Genomic DNA, 16,239 nt, shown 5'->3' on the forward strand with positions numbered 1-16,239 from the left:
ATTATGGTCCTACACAGATTCAACATTTGATCAGAACTGTTGCTTCAACCAAATTGTTATACTGCTTTACCTTAGTATTTTTGTCATTTGGTATTTCAAGTCACTTTTAAATGCTGATTTGCATTATCCAACTGGTGCAGTTTCAAACTGAACTACCACCAATATAAAATGCTTCTTATTCTTTGAACCACCCTGAGATCTCTGGGTATAGGGCGGTATTCAATAAATAATTATAATTCACTAAATAATTAAAGCATCCAGATGCTATTTTGTAGAATTGGTTACTTTAACTTGCCCTGAATGCAAGTATCATCAGCATTTAATTGAAACGAGAATGAGAGCAGGCTACTTTCCATCAGAAACTATCTGAATAGCTAAACTTTATTTCTATGTCCTATTTCAAGAAGCAAAGTAGAAGAATCAAGGAGCTGGGACCTGTTACAGGAGAATTTGTGATGACAGACTGAAGGTGGCTTAGCAGCTGCAAGCAAATTCCCTATCAATGTTTAGGCCACCACTGAACTCTATAGCCTCTATGCTATCCTAAAACTTTCTCAGCCAAGATTTATACTACGTCTCTCAATAAAGCTGACAGAACACAGGACTGGAGCAGTGCTTTTTCTGACAGAGAAAGCAAAGGTCAAATAAAGTATCTTTTGAAGACAGTATGTCCATTTCCTGCAGTTTGACGTTTTATTTTGGCGGTGCTTCTTCAGGCGAAAGTACACATCTACTCCGTGATATCAATGGTGTCCACAGCTCAAAGTTCACGATCCGCCGGGTGATAGAGTTCACTCATTAGACGATAGATGTAGGAAGGAGCGTTGCCTCCAATATTTGAAATGAAGAGTGTGATAAGTTCTGGAGGAACGTAGTCAAAGACCGGACAATAAATGTTGACCTTAGACAGAATATCTCCTGAAAGAAAAATATGCAATTTGAGTGGAAAATGAACAACAGAAGTGAACAAGAAAAAAATGGCCTTGCACTTAGCGTATGGCACATGAGAATCAGTGAAAAAACTGAGACAATGCGGCAAAAAGATGTGAGATAAAAACCTATCTTGCCTCATGTGCTCTATTATTCAAAGCCTGAGTACACAACAGTGTACTTGAATAAGCATGCTTATTCAAAAGAAAACTGCACCGAGAATCCCTCAGAACAGCAGCGTTAAAGACACAGTTGGGGACCATTGCCCGTGCTTGCTTAGCCAAAATTATCTTAATAGTATATCACTGCTTATTTCACACCATATTTTGCCTTCGGTGCCCAATATGGGTTGGAGGAAGGCATGTACAAAATATATTAGCTGAAGAAACAGTTACAGAACAGTTATTGCTTAAAGCAGATCAGGATGTAAGCACAGTGAATATCTCCCTAGTACTAACGGTGCAACCTTTTGCATGTTTACTCAGAAGTATGTCCCATGAAGTTCAATGAGACTTGCTTTTTCGTCAGTGAATTTAAGATTGAAGCTTATTAACTCAGGCTGCAATCCTATGCACACTTACTTGGGAGTAAACCCTGTTGAACACAATGGGATTTCTTTCTAAGAAAACATGTATAGATTGAGTTACAGATAGGTAACCGTGTTGGTCTGCCATAGTCAAAACAAAATAAAAAAATTCCTTCCAGTAGCACCTTAAAGACCAACTAAGTTAGTTCTAGGTATGAGCTTTCGTGTGCATGCACACTTCTTCAGATATCTGAAGAAGTGTGCATGCACACGAAAGCTCATACCTAGAACTAACTTAGTTAGTCTTTAAGGTGCTACTGGAAGGAATTTTTTTATTTTGTTTTGTTTATGTATAGATTGGGCTTTCAAAGGTCCAGAGTCACTAAAAGTTTACAAAGTAGCTTCCTCTCAAAAGAATTTTTAAAAATTCTACCTTCTGTGAAAGGCAACACTTCCTGTGGAGAGACGAATTTATGGAATGAGTCGTCTTCATTAAGGAACTGGAAGAGAGAACAGCAAAGGAACCATCAATATCATCCTATGCAAGAGATGCAGCATAGGTACTTTTCTCGTACATTTTAAAACTTATCATTTATTCTTATTATCAAGCCTCTGAATTCTGTATCCAATATCATTTTCAGCGCTTGCATGTTCACATAGCCTTGGTCCATTCCATATGCCTTGTTAGATTTCAGAAGAGATATGATCCAAATGGTACCCAACGGTGCAGGACAGGATTCAAGTGCATTGACACGGTTACTTTATAGTCTTCTCTACAAGACACACGGACATTTTGCAACTTGTTTGCACTAGCAAAGGTCCATATTAATGCATGCATTTGGATTCATCCATGTGCAGCAGCACTGGCTCTCTCTGAGCATTTGTGTTGCTCTTGACCATAGAGATACTATTCAGAGGTTACTGCGCCTACCTGTGGTGTGAGCTTGAACATGGGTGCGCAGACAATAAGAGGGGTGGAGTGGTGCTTGGCTGCCAGTGCCAAGGTATGAGTGCCACTGACAGCTATCAGGGCACCATTGGCCAAGATAGTCTTTGTTCCAATTATTACCTGCAATACAGAAATATTAAGAAACCAGAGTATCATAAGAATGTGGTGGAAGTTATTTATTTTAGATCATGACACAGCATGATGACAAGCATTCCTAACATATGATAGAACCAGTAACTCGATTGGGGAGCAAATTTTGGGTATAATTCATCATAGCACTAAGGAGATCATTCTGGCAGCACAAGCATTTCTGTTTTCCCAATGAAATGATATCTCCTTCCCCTGCACATTGTTCTGGGGGTGACTCTCAGCCCTCCAGAGCGTATTGGGGGAAGCACAGGGCGGGGGGGGGGGCGCATTGCACTGGCAGGGATTCTTGCACTGGCTTCCACTAGCAAAACTGTAGTTGAGTCCGGCCCGCTTGCTTGTCAAAAAGGTTGATCTTGACCCATCTGACCCAACACAATTTCTCTCTTATGGGACTCCCCAGATAACATGTAGTCAGCAAAGAGCTTTTTTTTGATGCCCCCCTCCCCAGCTCCAGTTTTTCAGAACAGGAATTTTGCCTGCTATTGGACTCTGGCTCTGATGCCATGATGATAAAAGATTTTTGTGGGGCCCCCAACCCGTCCTCCATTTCTTCTATTTAAAACTTTAAAAAATAATAATAAAAGTTTAGTTATTTCAATGACTACTTCCATAGGTATTGCACTGTGATGCTGTTATGCCAAAAGTTTTGGGGGTGCTTTTTCTGTGGCCCACATAATTTTGTCTTTTGTCTTTTTTCAAAAAGCCATATCCATTTTTTTACACTTTGTCCTCTGGCTGGTTTACAATAGTTCAATGCAGCTCTTGGCCTAAAAGAGGTTCGCCACTCTTGAATCTACAAGCTTCCCAGTATGGTCCACATAGCAGCAGAAACAAAACAAACAATCCCAACCTGCCTACCTTGTTGACGCGAGACATGACAGCAAAGATGGCGGCATCACTCATGACGGTAGTTTCTATGTTCTCCTTAGACAAACGGACAGCCATTTCATGACCCTGAAAAGGAAAAACGGGAAAGTGACAATGTGCATTGGAAGGGCCAGGCAAGTAATGCTTGTAAGCTAGAGTTTCTGAAGCTTTATGAGCACACAGTTCATCTCAAGCCAGGTCACACCAATGGCCCCACTACTCCAAGTATTATTTCTGTCAACAGTAACAAGACAGATTCCTTGACAATATCCATCACCTCTTAACCCCAGAATCGGTCAGTCAGAAGTCTGAAAATGGAGATGCACACCTATAATTTTTTTCTACTATCTATCCCTCAAGTATTCACCTAATGCTTTAAAAACAAACAGTAATGCTCATCATTCACCACAATTAAATTACTATGTGATTTATTTATAACAATTATTAACAGAACCTTTAGACTGTTCATTACAAAAGAACCATAGGACAGTTTCCAAAATACTATAAAACTATGTATTAAACAAAGAAACAACAAATAGATTTATCAGTAAACACAAAGCTGAATAGCCTATATGTCAATCACCAAACACCTAGGAGAACAGATATGTTTAAAGCTGGCACTATTATCCTGCCACTTCCAGCAGAATTCCAGACAGGGAATTCCATCACAGAGAATGTCTGATCCCGTATTAGAGCTTTGCCTGCAACAGCAGACTTTGGAACAACAAGAAGAGTTGGTTGATACAGTGTGGGAATAATATTAATGGTGTGTTGACTATGCATTATATGAAGAAATGCTTTCTTATACCTCAAAACTGCCAGCAATCAGAATTTATTGTGAAATGGGTGCTGTTCATGCATGCAAGGTTTTCACACAGTCCATAAAAGCCATTATCATCAGAAACACTACCATCCTCCTACTGGGAAAGGTAAGAAGTTTCCCTTAACCTACTGTCTGTTCACAAAGCCTATACATTCCTGTCAGGACTGCCGCTAGGTCCCAGCTCACAGAGGACCAACGCCCAGTGGATATTATATACAAAAGTCTTTATTGAAGTTTAGTTTCCATTTCCAAGCTCTGGGCGCGCAGGCCCACGTCTTAACGCTAGACCGGCTAAGTCCCCTCTGACTCACTGCTCCACCCACACCAGTTTAAGATTCTAGCCTGGCTCCACCTCTTGCGCTGCTCTTTCCTGCGTTGGGTCCTTCTGCCCTCTGGGGTTCCCTCCTTCCTGGACTCCTCTGACGCGGAGCCTCCTGAGTCTTGCCCCTCCCTCCGGCGGGCTTTAGGACCTGGCTCCCTTCCCGGGCTCCCCGCTGTGCCGCGCTCCTGTACATTTGAACTTGGCGCGCGCGCCCAGCCGGTGACTTTCCTTCTGACCGTTTCCCCGCTTCCTGATGTGGGTGTTGCCAAACCTGACTCCTCTCCTCCCTCTGGTGGTGAGGACACTGGTCCCGACTCCTGGGACTCCCCCTCCCCACTGCGCTCTGGTGGAGACGCTGGCCCTGATCTCCAGCTGCTGTTCAGAGACTCCCCGCTGGCCCCTCCCTCTTGAGGTTTCTCCCTTGGAATCTCCCTTGCTCTGGCCACCGGCGCTCCCTTCTGTGAGTCCTCCGATTCGCTAGAGAGGCTTGTGGAATAACTCTGGCCACTGTCACTGCCTGCGCCCCCCTCGTACTCCTCCTCCTCACTCTCCATTTGCTCCCCCTCCTGTGTCTCTCCTTCTGAACCCCTGACATCCATCCCCCCCTCGAAGCCCCCCCTTCCCCCCTCCCCCTCTTCCGGTGCGGGTTCCGGGTGCTCCATTGTTGTAGGGGTGAGTCCAGGATACAGCTCGTCCCCTGAGGCTTGCAACCATCGAGATAAGTCCGGGAAGTCCCCCATGGGCTCGTCGACGACGACCTCCTCCGCTTCCATCTCCTGCGCGGTGTGCTCGAAATCTGCGCTCGACCCCAAATCACCCAAGAGCCCTCCTCCCCCAGTTGTTTGATGGGGGTCCACCTCCCAGGGCCCCTTCGGCATGTCTCTGCGCCAGCCCACCTCGGGTTGGTCCTCCCACCAATAAGATCCCCCCGTGCCAAAACCTGAAAGTGATCCCTCCGGAGAGCTGCCTCCCGGAGCCGAGTCCTCAGCTGACGAGAAACCCCGGAAAGTGCTGGCCGAGAGTGTGGGTGTGAACAAACAATCCTCGAAAAAGCCCGCCGGCATAGGCTTGTGCGGGAAAAGTGTGTGGAATTCTTCCTTGAGCAACTGCTCTTCCACTGCGTAATCCGGCACCCACCTGTTGGCGCTGGCCGGGGTGTCCTCCGTGGCGAGAAGATATTCAATCCCGTCCTCCCCCCACCTTGAGTCTAAAATCTCAGTGGCTTCATTAAGTGGCTCCCCTTTCGGCGACCCCCCTTTTTTGGGCGCTTCTCTGAGCGGGTCTGGCGCCTTCCCCGGTGCTTGAAACCTGTGGGGCTCTCTGTAGGGCGTGAGCACTGATCTATGAAAGACCGGGTGCATTCTGGAACCCTCCGGGAGTGTCAACCGGAAGGCCACTGGGTTGATCTGCGCCTCTACTTGGTAAGGCCCTAGCTGCTTGTGCCCTAGTTTCTTCTTGGCTAACGATCTGGCTGGAACTGCTTGTGCTGCCAACCAGACCCAGTCTCCCACCTGGATGTCCTCCCCAACCCTCCTGTGTCGATCTGCCTGCACTTTGTAAGCCTGTTTTGCCAACTCTAACTGCCTCCTGAGCTGCTCGTGGATCTCCTGCAACTCCGCTGCCACTTCCTCTGCTCCCTGTGGCTCCCCCTCCCGCACTGTGTCCAGACCCGGGAAGGTTCTGGGATGCCTCCCGTAGTTGGCAAAAAATGGGGTCACCCCCGTGGACCCGTGCTTCGTGTTGTTGTAGGCAAACTCGGCCAACGGTAGATAGTCCACCCAGGTCGATGGCTGCTGGTTCGCGTAGCATCTCAGGTACTGCTGCATGATGGCGTTGACCCTTTCCGCCTGCCCGTTAGTTTGCGGGTGTCTCGCCGACGCCAGGCTGACCTTGACGTTCAGGAATCCCATCAGCTTTTGCCAGAAGTTGGAGATGAACTGGCGCCCCCGGTCGGACAAAATAGACCGTGGTAGGCCGTGCACCTTGAACACGTGGTCTATGAACATCTTAGCGGTCTGCTCGGCCGTGGCCACCTTCGCGCACGGAATGAAGTGGGCCATCTTGGTGAACAGGTCCACTACCACGAGCACTGCCGTCTTGCCCCTTGAGCTGGGTAGATCTGTGACAAAGTCCAGGGCTACCCTCTCCCACGGTACGAACGGTGTCTGTAGCGGTTCCAACAGGCCCGCCGGCGGCTGGTGCACAGGCTTAGCCCTTTGGCAGGTGTCGCACCTATTGACATAGTCCGCGACATCCCCCCGCATCTTAGGCCACCAAAAGTCTCTGGCTACTAAGTCCACCGTCTTCTCCTTGCCGAAGTGCCCCGCGCTGGGCGCGTCGTGCAGCTGTTGCAGGACCTTCGCGCGGAGGCTGTCTCCTGGTACGTAGAGGACTCCCTTGCGTAGGAGCAGGCCGTCTCGCACTTGGAATTCGTCGCCCCTCGCCTTGCCACTGCACACCTCCTCCATCTTGGCTCGGGCGAACGAGTCTGTTCGCAGCGCGCGGCGCACCGCGTCCAGGTCCACCGTGGCTGACGCGCATGCCCACGCCTGTGGTGTGAAAATGTGCTTGGCCGCCGCCGGTGCCTCTGCCTCCAGATACTGCGGTTTTCTGGACAGCGCGTCCGCCAAGACGTTGCTGTTTCCTGGGATGTACTCAATTCTGAAGTCGAAATCTGCAAAGAACTCCGCCCAGCGGATGTGTCGCTGGTTCAGGAACCTCGCCGTGCGCCAGTACTCCAAGTTCTTATGGTCTGTGCGGACCTGCACCGTGTGCTTGGCTCCGACGAGGAAGTGCCGCCACGCCTTGAAGGCTGCATGTATGGCCAGCAACTCCCTGTCCCAAATGGTGTAGTTCTGCTCCGCTTTGCTGAGTTTTCTGGAGTAGAAAGCGCACGGCCTCCAGTCCCCCTGGTGGTCTTGCTGCAACAGAACGGCTCCCACGGCCCTGTCTGAGGCGTCCGTCTCCACTCTCATGGGCCTGCTGGGATTTACGTGCAGTAGGTTCTCTTCGGAAGCGAAGAGCTGCTTGAGCTTCTGAAAGGACTGCTCTGCCTGCTCCGTCCAGATGAACCTCTTCTTCTTGGAACTGAGGGTGTCGGTGATGGCCGCTGTCTGCATGGCGAAACCCTTGATGAACTTGCGATAAAAGTTGGCAAAACCGACAAACCTCTGTACTTCCTTCCTATTGCGTGGGCTCTTCCAATCCAGTACTGCACGTACCTTGGCACCGTCCATAGCCAGTCCCTTGTCGGACAGTTTGTAGCCCAAGAAATCCACCTCCGTCTTGTCGAACTGGCACTTCTCCAGCTTGGCGTACAGCCTGTGCTCCCGCAGCCTCTGCAGAACTTCCCTAACATCTCTCTCGTGAGCCTCCGGCGATTCCGAGAAGATTAGGATGTCATCCAGGAAGCAGACGCATTTCTTGTAGAGGAGACCCGCCAAGACATGATGCATGAAGGCTTGAAAGCAGTGGGAACCATTTTTTAATCCAAAAGGCATAACTCTGTATTCATAAGTGCCCAGCGGCGTAAACATGGTTGTTTTCCACTCGTCGCCTTCCCGTACGCGAATGAGATTGTACGCTCCGCGCAGATCCAACTTGGTAAAGATGCGACCCTTCCTCACCGTCGCCAGCAGGTCATCGATCTTGGGCATAGGGAATGCTGAGGGCTTGGTCTTGAGGTTCAAGAAGCGGAAATCAACGACCAGCCTCTTTTGGGGCGTGTCCCGCTTCTTTACAAAGAACACGGGACTGCCTCCTGCCGCCTTGGACTCCCGGATGAATCCCCGCTTCAGGTTGTGATCTATGAACTCCCTGAGCTCTTGCAATTCATCCTCAGACATGGAGTACAGTTTCCCCGTCGGGAGCGTCGCCCCCGGCAGGAGGTCAATCTTGCAGTCGTAGGGTCTGTGGGGTGGCAGCTTATCCGCCTCTTTCTCGCAGAAGACCTCCAAAAACTCCTTGTATTTGTTAGGCACCGCTTGCAACATGCCCAAGTTCAGCTGTGGTCCATCCTCGTGCCCCTCATCTTCCAAGTCCGCCAGGATGCAGTGTTCTGCGCAGTAAGAGGAGCCGAAGGTCAGTTGCCGCTGGTACCAAGCTAATGCCGGGCTGTGCCTATCCAGCCAACTCATTCCCAACACTATGGGCGTGTCTGACAGGCGGGTGACGTTGAAGCTGATGACCTCACGGTGGTTTCCAATGCGCATCACCATTGGCGGCGTCTGCTGTAGCACTTGCCCTCCCAGTAGCTCCCTGCCGTCCACTGTGACGACTTTCAGAGGTACCGCCGCTGGCAGAAGGGCTATGCCATGTTGCTGGAGGAACTGCATGTCTATAAAATCTGCATTGCTCCCCGAATCTACGGTGATGGGAATTTCCACCAGTAGCCCATTGGGGAGCTGAAGGGATGCGGTGAGCTGCACTACTGGTTTGGGTGGGAGGGGGTCGGTGGGCTGTAAGATCCCTGGGGATTGCTTCACTGACTTGTCTGGCTGGTCCCCAGAGACGCCATCTCCAGCCAGACAGTGGAGTTTTCCTGCTGCGACTCCCTCTGCTGAATTGCGTCTGTTACTGTCGCTGCGGCTGCAGTATGCTTGTGAAACCGCTGGGGACACTCTTTTGCCATATGCTGAGCACTGTCGCAGATGTAGCACTTCCTGGTTCCTCTAGGAGGCTTCATCTTGACTGCTCCCGGAGTTAGGGCTCCGACTGTGGAGTGAGCCTTAGCACCACCTATCTCCATCGGCTCCTCTCCCCCTCCCAGCGGAGGCATGGATCGAGCGCGCGCCGCCTCCTTGGGGAAGGGAGGCATTCCTTTCGCTGGCGTGCGTCCCAAATGCCCTTCCTCCCTGCCCCAAGGGCGTCCTTCCAACCGAACCCCAATGGAGAGTGCCCGTTCCACCACTTCCTTGGTGGTTTGGGGTCTTCCCCCCCTTGCGATCTCATCTTTCACAGCTCCGCTCAACCCCTCCCAGAACAGGTCTCTGACGGCAGGCGATTCTTTCTCCCAGGCTAGTACATTCACCAATCCGAAAAAACGTGCATGATATTGCCTCACAGTGGCTTTACCTTGTCTTAGTCCGTGAATCTCCCTCCTAGCGATATCCACATCAATCTCAGATAAAAAACACGCATCCATCACTTTAATGAAGGCAGCCGCATTTTGGAGGGCTGGATCCTTGTCTCTCCATAGATTGCGCAGCCACGATTTTGCCTCCCCCCGCAAATGCGAAATAATAAATCCCACTTTCTCTCCCTCATTTTTAAAGTCTTTGTCAAGCAGCTGCAATGTATAAATCACATCTGCTCTGAAGTTAGGATACTCCTGCAGGTCCCCATTGAAGTGAGATACCAGGCTCCCTCCTCTGTTTCCCAGCCCAATCCCTTCTGGTCTGGTGGCTGGTAGCCTCTGTGTACTTAGGACTTCTAACCTGGTTCGCAGATCCTGGCAGGCAGCAGCTGCTTCCTGTTCTTTCTTTCTGGAAGCCGCAATTTCTGCAGTCAACTGCGTCACTGCGTTTTGCAAACTCGCTATCCTCTCTTCGGTAGTCATTTCCCTGTTTTTCGTGAGCTCGCGAAGCACCAATCTTCTCCCCTCGCTGCTTTCCCGCACTCCACGAGGTTGCAAAATTGGTGAAAATGGAGAGGGGACTTACTGTCAGGACTGCCGCTAGGTCCCAGCTCACAGAGGACCAACGCCCAGTGGATATTATATACAAAAGTCTTTATTGAAGTTTAGTTTCCATTTCCAAGCTCTGGGCGCGCAGGCCCACGTCTTAACGCTAGACCGGCTAAGTCCCCTCTGACTCACTGCTCCACCCACACCAGTTTAAGATTCTAGCCTGGCTCCACCTCTTGCGCTGCTCTTTCCTGCGTTGGGTCCTTCTGCCCTCTGGGGTTCCCTCCTTCCTGGACTCCTCTGACGCGGAGCCTCCTGAGTCTTGCCCCTCCCTCCGGCGGGCTTTAGGACCTGGCTCCCTTCCCGGGCTCCCCGCTGTGCCGCGCTCCTGTACATTTGAACTTGGCGCGCGCGCCCAGCCGGTGACTTTCCTTCTGACCGTTTCCCCGCTTCCTGATGTGGGTGTTGCCAAACCTGACTCCTCTCCTCCCTCTGGTGGTGAGGACACTGGTCCCGACTCCTGGGACTCCCCCTCCCCACTGCGCTCTGGTGGAGACGCTGGCCCTGATCTCCAGCTGCTGTTCAGAGACTCCCCGCTGGCCCCTCCCTCTTGAGGTTTCTCCCTTGGAATCTCCCTTGCTCTGGCCACCGGCGCTCCCTTCTGTGAGTCCTCCGATTCGCTAGAGAGGCTTGTGGAATAACTCTGGCCACTGTCACTGCCTGCGCCCCCCTCGTACTCCTCCTCCTCACTCTCCATTTGCTCCCCCTCCTGTGTCTCTCCTTCTGAACCCCTGACAATTCCCATAAATGGAAAAAAAATATTTCATTTATGATTAAAATATACAGTTTCTATTTTTGTTAAATAAATAAAACAAAACAAAAATACAATTAGAAGTGTTCCATAGTCAACAGTGAGCAGGGGACAAGGATAGCCCAGATAACAGGCCTCACCTGACAAAAGGGTGCACATTCAGCCACAATTACATGGAATTTCCTCTTGCGTGCTGCCTCCTTCAGGAAGGCCTCAACTGTGCGTGAATAGCCAATGGTCATGATCACCTCATTAGAGTGGATATGCTCCAGGGCCTGCATGGCAATGTTGTCAGTGGTGCCCTCTGCAAATAAAAGAAAAAAGAAATCCAGCCATAAGAGAAAAGACAGGCCCAACACCTCCTCCACTGCAAATTAGCTAGGAAATAGGGCACTAATCCAAACAGGGTGGAATCTCATTATTTCCTACCATACCTGAATCGTATATTGCCAAGGCTTATGGCATTAAAAAGAAAAAAGGACACATACTGTTTGCTAAGACAGTATCTATGGCTTGCAATTACAATAGGATGAAAGGGCATTATGTGCATTAGATAAACTTTTAACAGTCCCTACAGATTACAGACACAAACTGTTTAGCTTTCATTCCATGCAAGAAGTAGCTTCCTGTGGTTACGTCCGTATCTTGAACCTAGGTGAGCTATACTTGTACCACTTAACATATCATGAGTACTAAAATCTTCTTACGCTACTCCAGCTGAAAATAATGGAAAAAACTCTGCCTGTTTCTTCTCATTTCTGATCTTCCTAATAGGAAGGCAGCATTATGCAGCAGTTAAGGGCGGAACACTTCAGAAATATTCATTATTGGAACTTTCTCATTTTACTAGCAATCATGTAGTTCCCACAATTATTCCTGTTATTATACAGCTCTCTCTTACCTAGTTCAATCAACAGTTCACTAATAATTTCAATGATATTGGCCCTGAGTGGAGGATAGTAGATATTGAAACTCTCCGTGTCGTCACTGCTTTCTGAGGTCAGGAGTTTGTGTAGTGATTCCTGCTGGTCACTCTCCTCACTGTATCCTCGAAGCCTGCAAAACAGAAGGGACTTTTTCAAAACAGAAAAACAATCCTGCTGGAAGACTAAGTTACACGCTGGACCAGGCATTGTGGCTTCCCATCAAAGAAGGAATTAAGAACATCTGATTATATTTATGTTAGTCCTTCTAAAAGCCAAATATCCTGGGTCAATATTGCTTACACAGCTCAAGTGTGTTTGGCCAGAAAATAAAAAGAATAGCATGTCCAATTGTCGTTTAATTCAAGGTAATTGCTTTGCCAGGGAATGGTACATACAGTTGCAACACATTATTATTAATAATTATAATTTCTTACCCACCCTTCATCCTAAGGGCGGGTTACAATTAAAACACAATATTAAAAACAGATTAAAACACCACTCCTGTGTAAGAGAGGGAGGACCCCAGGAACAGGTGAAGACCCCGCGCTGCCTGCTTCACAGTGGGACTCCTAAGCTTGGATGCCTCTTTGTAGGACCAAAGCCCTGAGGCCTGGACTCAGTCGCTCTCACCAACACCTGTCACTCTACCCCCAGCTGAATTACATCATCTAGCTGGGCTGGTGAAATAAAAGGGTTGCTGTGGGGAATCAATAGTATTTGTTCCTGGCATTAAGCAAGTGGGACAGATTAGGGATTCTGCTGGTTTACTGCCTGCCTCACTGCCCAAGTATTGCTCTCCCAACCTGAGCTGACAGAGCGGGTCTCAGAATGATGTTGAGGGCTCCTGCATGGCTGGTTTTGGGGGCTTTCAACAGCCATGGTAAAGTGCTCTGGGTTGGCTCAGGGCTTCATGGCTACCATGATGACCATGGGGCTGTCTCAGCATATCAGCAGCCCAACACATGTGGCAGGTCACACTCTGGACCTTCAACTGAGCAGGAAGAGGGTGGTCTGAAAGTGGGGAATTTTGATATCAGTCCCCTGTCATAGACATGGAATGCTTTCCTCAGGGAGGCTCGCCTGGTGCCTTTGTTACATATCTTTAGGAGCCAGGCAAAAACATTCCTCCTCTCTCAGATGTTTACTAATTAAACAAACTTTGGCCTTTTAAACGGGGGTTGGGGGCAAGTATTGTTTTGTTACTGTGTTATGTATTTTTCTATTTTTAGCTTGTAAACCACCCTGTGTTCCTCGGATGAAGAGTAGTATAGAAATTTAACAAATAAAATAAAGCAGTTTACAATAACATAAATAATTTGGGTCCTAAAAATAGTGGAATAAAGATTCAACACTCCAAAAGCCTTTCTACAAATGATTTCTAATGGTTATATATAAATTTTAAACAGAAAGTTTCAGGTGTGGTAAGGTCAGGTGGTTTCTACATTAGAGAAATTGGATTGGCTAGGTTCTGATCAAACAAAAGCAACCATTACCTGCCATACTCCTCTCGAATTATCTTCAGCACTCGTCTCACCATATTGCCTACAGTGGTCTCAGATGGCTGGGCAGCAGTCATTTTCTTACCCTCCTGACGAATTATGTTTATCAGCTCTCCTGAAATGTAGGGAACTTTCAAAGTTAATTGCATAGTACAGGGTGTCTACTCCCCACAGCAGACACTTAAATGATACTTCAAACTACTCACTCTGCCTGCATCCGGTTGGCAGGAACCCGGGGTAGGGTGGGGCTGTGTGATACATTGCATTACCTTCCACTCACCTTTTTTTGGTGATTAAAATAAGCCTACCCAGATCAGGATAATATATCTAGTAAAAAGTGCCTACATTACACAGATCAACAGATACAAAGACAGGATAACCACTTGCAGGCAGGGTGTGTGTGGAGGTGTGTGGCATATGTACCTTTTAAGGGCCCCAGATATCCTTTTTATTGGGCATTCAATATTATTTGTGTTCATGATTGTATTGGGGTGGTTATATGCAATCCCACTATCAATACTGTTTACTTCTGCAAATGTTTTGGAGCAAACATACTGCTTCATTTCAATTCAGGGCATCTCCCATAGCTTTTAACTGAAATGTTGTAACTTCTCATATCACAGACGCTCTGGAGTTATTGTTTTGCCTCACTTTTGCCGGCACAAGAGTGACCCTCTAGACAGCAATAATGTGATGACATTTGAGGACACATTGCAGAACTACTAATAAAATGTAATAACGTATGAGAGGTCCAATAGAAAACCACCACTAATGCACCATTATCACATGGAAGACGGGTTGCACACCAATCTCGGGACCCCTAAGAATTGTGTATAAGAAAATGTTGGCAGCTACATAGCGGTGGGGAAAAACGAAGCACCTTCAATAATCAGCTCTCCAATACAACCCTTTAAAATACAGGTGGCCCTCCAGGTGTTCAAGCTCCCATCAGCCCCAACCATCACGATCAATTGTCAGGGACGATGGGATCTGGAGGGGCAACAACATCTACAGGGCCATAGGTCTCCTATCTCTGCTTAAAAGGTGCAGGAGTCATCAACTTCCATTGCACCTGTGGCCGCTCGAGGTGGAAAGGCAAATTATGTATGGTGAGCTAGGCAAGTCCTGCATCGTTGCAGCTACTTGTGGAGAAAGGAGCCAACCGAAGTAAAATCGCGGTTTTGTTTCTCGGTTTAGGGAAGAAACGGGTGGAGGGCACGACTGGGGAGAAAGGGTTTAAGCACGGCAACAGGAGCCTGTGCATGCGGCGAGGGCTCCCTTGCTGCCTCTGCTCCTCTCTCACCCGCATTGTCCCAGCGCCCGTTCGCCACGATCCTCCGCAGCAGGCCCACCGTCTGCCGGGCAACATCCTCCGAGCGAGGCCTCTTCCCGCCCCGCTTTAGCAGCGCCACAAAGTCCTCGATCTGCCCGGAGAGATCGGATTCCCTTTTCGCAGCCGCGGCCGACATCCCGGCGATTCGAAGCGAAGGTTGATGGAAAGGGTTGGCGGGGCGGGGGAACTAATCCGGCGGGGGGAACGAAAAGCAACAGAAGTTTGTAGCCAGCCGGACCAACGCACACGGGCTTTTTCCGGGTAGGCCCGTTGCCATTGGACGACCGAAGAACCTGCCCCGCCGCCCGTTGAGATCTGATAGGCCCGATCTCCAGAGGGGGCGGGGCTTGCCTCGCGGTCTGGTTGTGCATTCCCGGGAGGGACGCGGCGTCGTTGTGGCCGCTCCGACTCCTTTCGTCATCGAAGCGGAAGAAGCCGGAGGAGGAAGGCGCTGTTTTCCGGACGGGGAGACCAAAGGAAGCGGCACCTGTTTTGAGAACGGAAAGGGCGTTGCAGGACCAGACCAGAAAGGTTTATCTCGTCCAGCGTTCTGTGTTTACGGTGGCCAGTGGCCTAATCCAGCTTCCTTTGTCCCTGTTTATTGCGCAGCTGCAAAAGGGATGCTGGCAGGTGTAGCATGTCAGGTAGCTGTGCTGCATAGAATGGAGAAGTTGTACCCCGCACCCAGTGCCGGATTTACGTATAAACTGAACAAACTATAGCTTAGGGCCTCACTCTCTTGGGGGCCCCAAAAAAATTAAAGAAAAAAACAACTGGATGTACATTTCCAAAAAATAAATAAAATAAAGCCTACATACAGCAATAGTGTTTTGTGTTGTGTAGGCTCCTATGATGTAAATAATGCCCCCCGCCTGCTCCCTAAAATATCACTGGTTTGCTCATTTCTATATACAGGGTGCCTACATTCTGCATGGACTGGTTGCATGGCAACATGTGCAAATGGCTTTAAATACCTATTAGGTCCATAAATTACCATATAGCATATATTCAACACACACAAAAACAGCAACAATTTGTTGTTGACAAAGGGCAGCTGGACATATAAAGGGCCCCATTACCTTCAGTAGCTTAGGGCCTTATCAAACCTAAATCTGGCCCTGCCCGCCCTGCCCCCCCTTCTGAACCACTGTTAATTGTCATAATTTGCTGGGGAAGAAAAAGAGTATTTTTACAGAGCAGAACACCTTTGGCTGGCTGTGAGTGTTGGCACAGGTGAGTAAAGGTTATCATGGGAAGGGGTGCATCACGATCACGGGCAAAGGCAGCAGGGAGTGCTGCATCCCCCAATCAAGTAAATGAATAAAAACACTTAACTAAACAGAGAAATTGTAGAAAGCTTTTGACACATTTTTTGAGCACTTGGGATAAAAAGATTTGTTTTTTAAAAAAACCTGTTGAGACATTTCATTCCAAACTGCTAGACAGATCTCCCTCATCTTATACTGTATTGTGGTCATGG

At 48.7% G+C, this 16,239-nt stretch overlaps 1 protein-coding gene across 1 annotated transcript; it reads right to left on the reverse strand.

Annotated features, from left to right (window-relative positions):
* Positions 1–670: 670 nt before the first annotated feature.
* Positions 671–15,011, reverse strand: EIF2B2 (eukaryotic translation initiation factor 2B subunit beta). The gene is made up of 8 exons (XM_083737501.1): positions 14,730–15,011; positions 13,421–13,541; positions 11,903–12,057; positions 11,142–11,305; positions 3,414–3,509; positions 2,388–2,525; positions 1,890–1,956; positions 671–918 (listed from the first exon to the last, which is right to left on the reverse strand). The coding sequence occupies exons 1-8, from the start codon at positions 14,893–14,895 to the stop codon at positions 761–763; spliced, it is 1,065 nt and encodes a 354-aa protein (XP_083593627.1). The 5' UTR covers positions 14,896–15,011; the 3' UTR covers positions 671–760.
* Positions 15,012–16,239: the final 1,228 nt, after the last annotated feature.

This window comes from Podarcis gaigeae (genome assembly GCF_964106915.1).
Source record: "Podarcis gaigeae genome assembly, chromosome: 1".
Lineage (NCBI taxonomy): Eukaryota > Metazoa > Chordata > Lepidosauria > Squamata > Lacertidae > Podarcis > Podarcis gaigeae.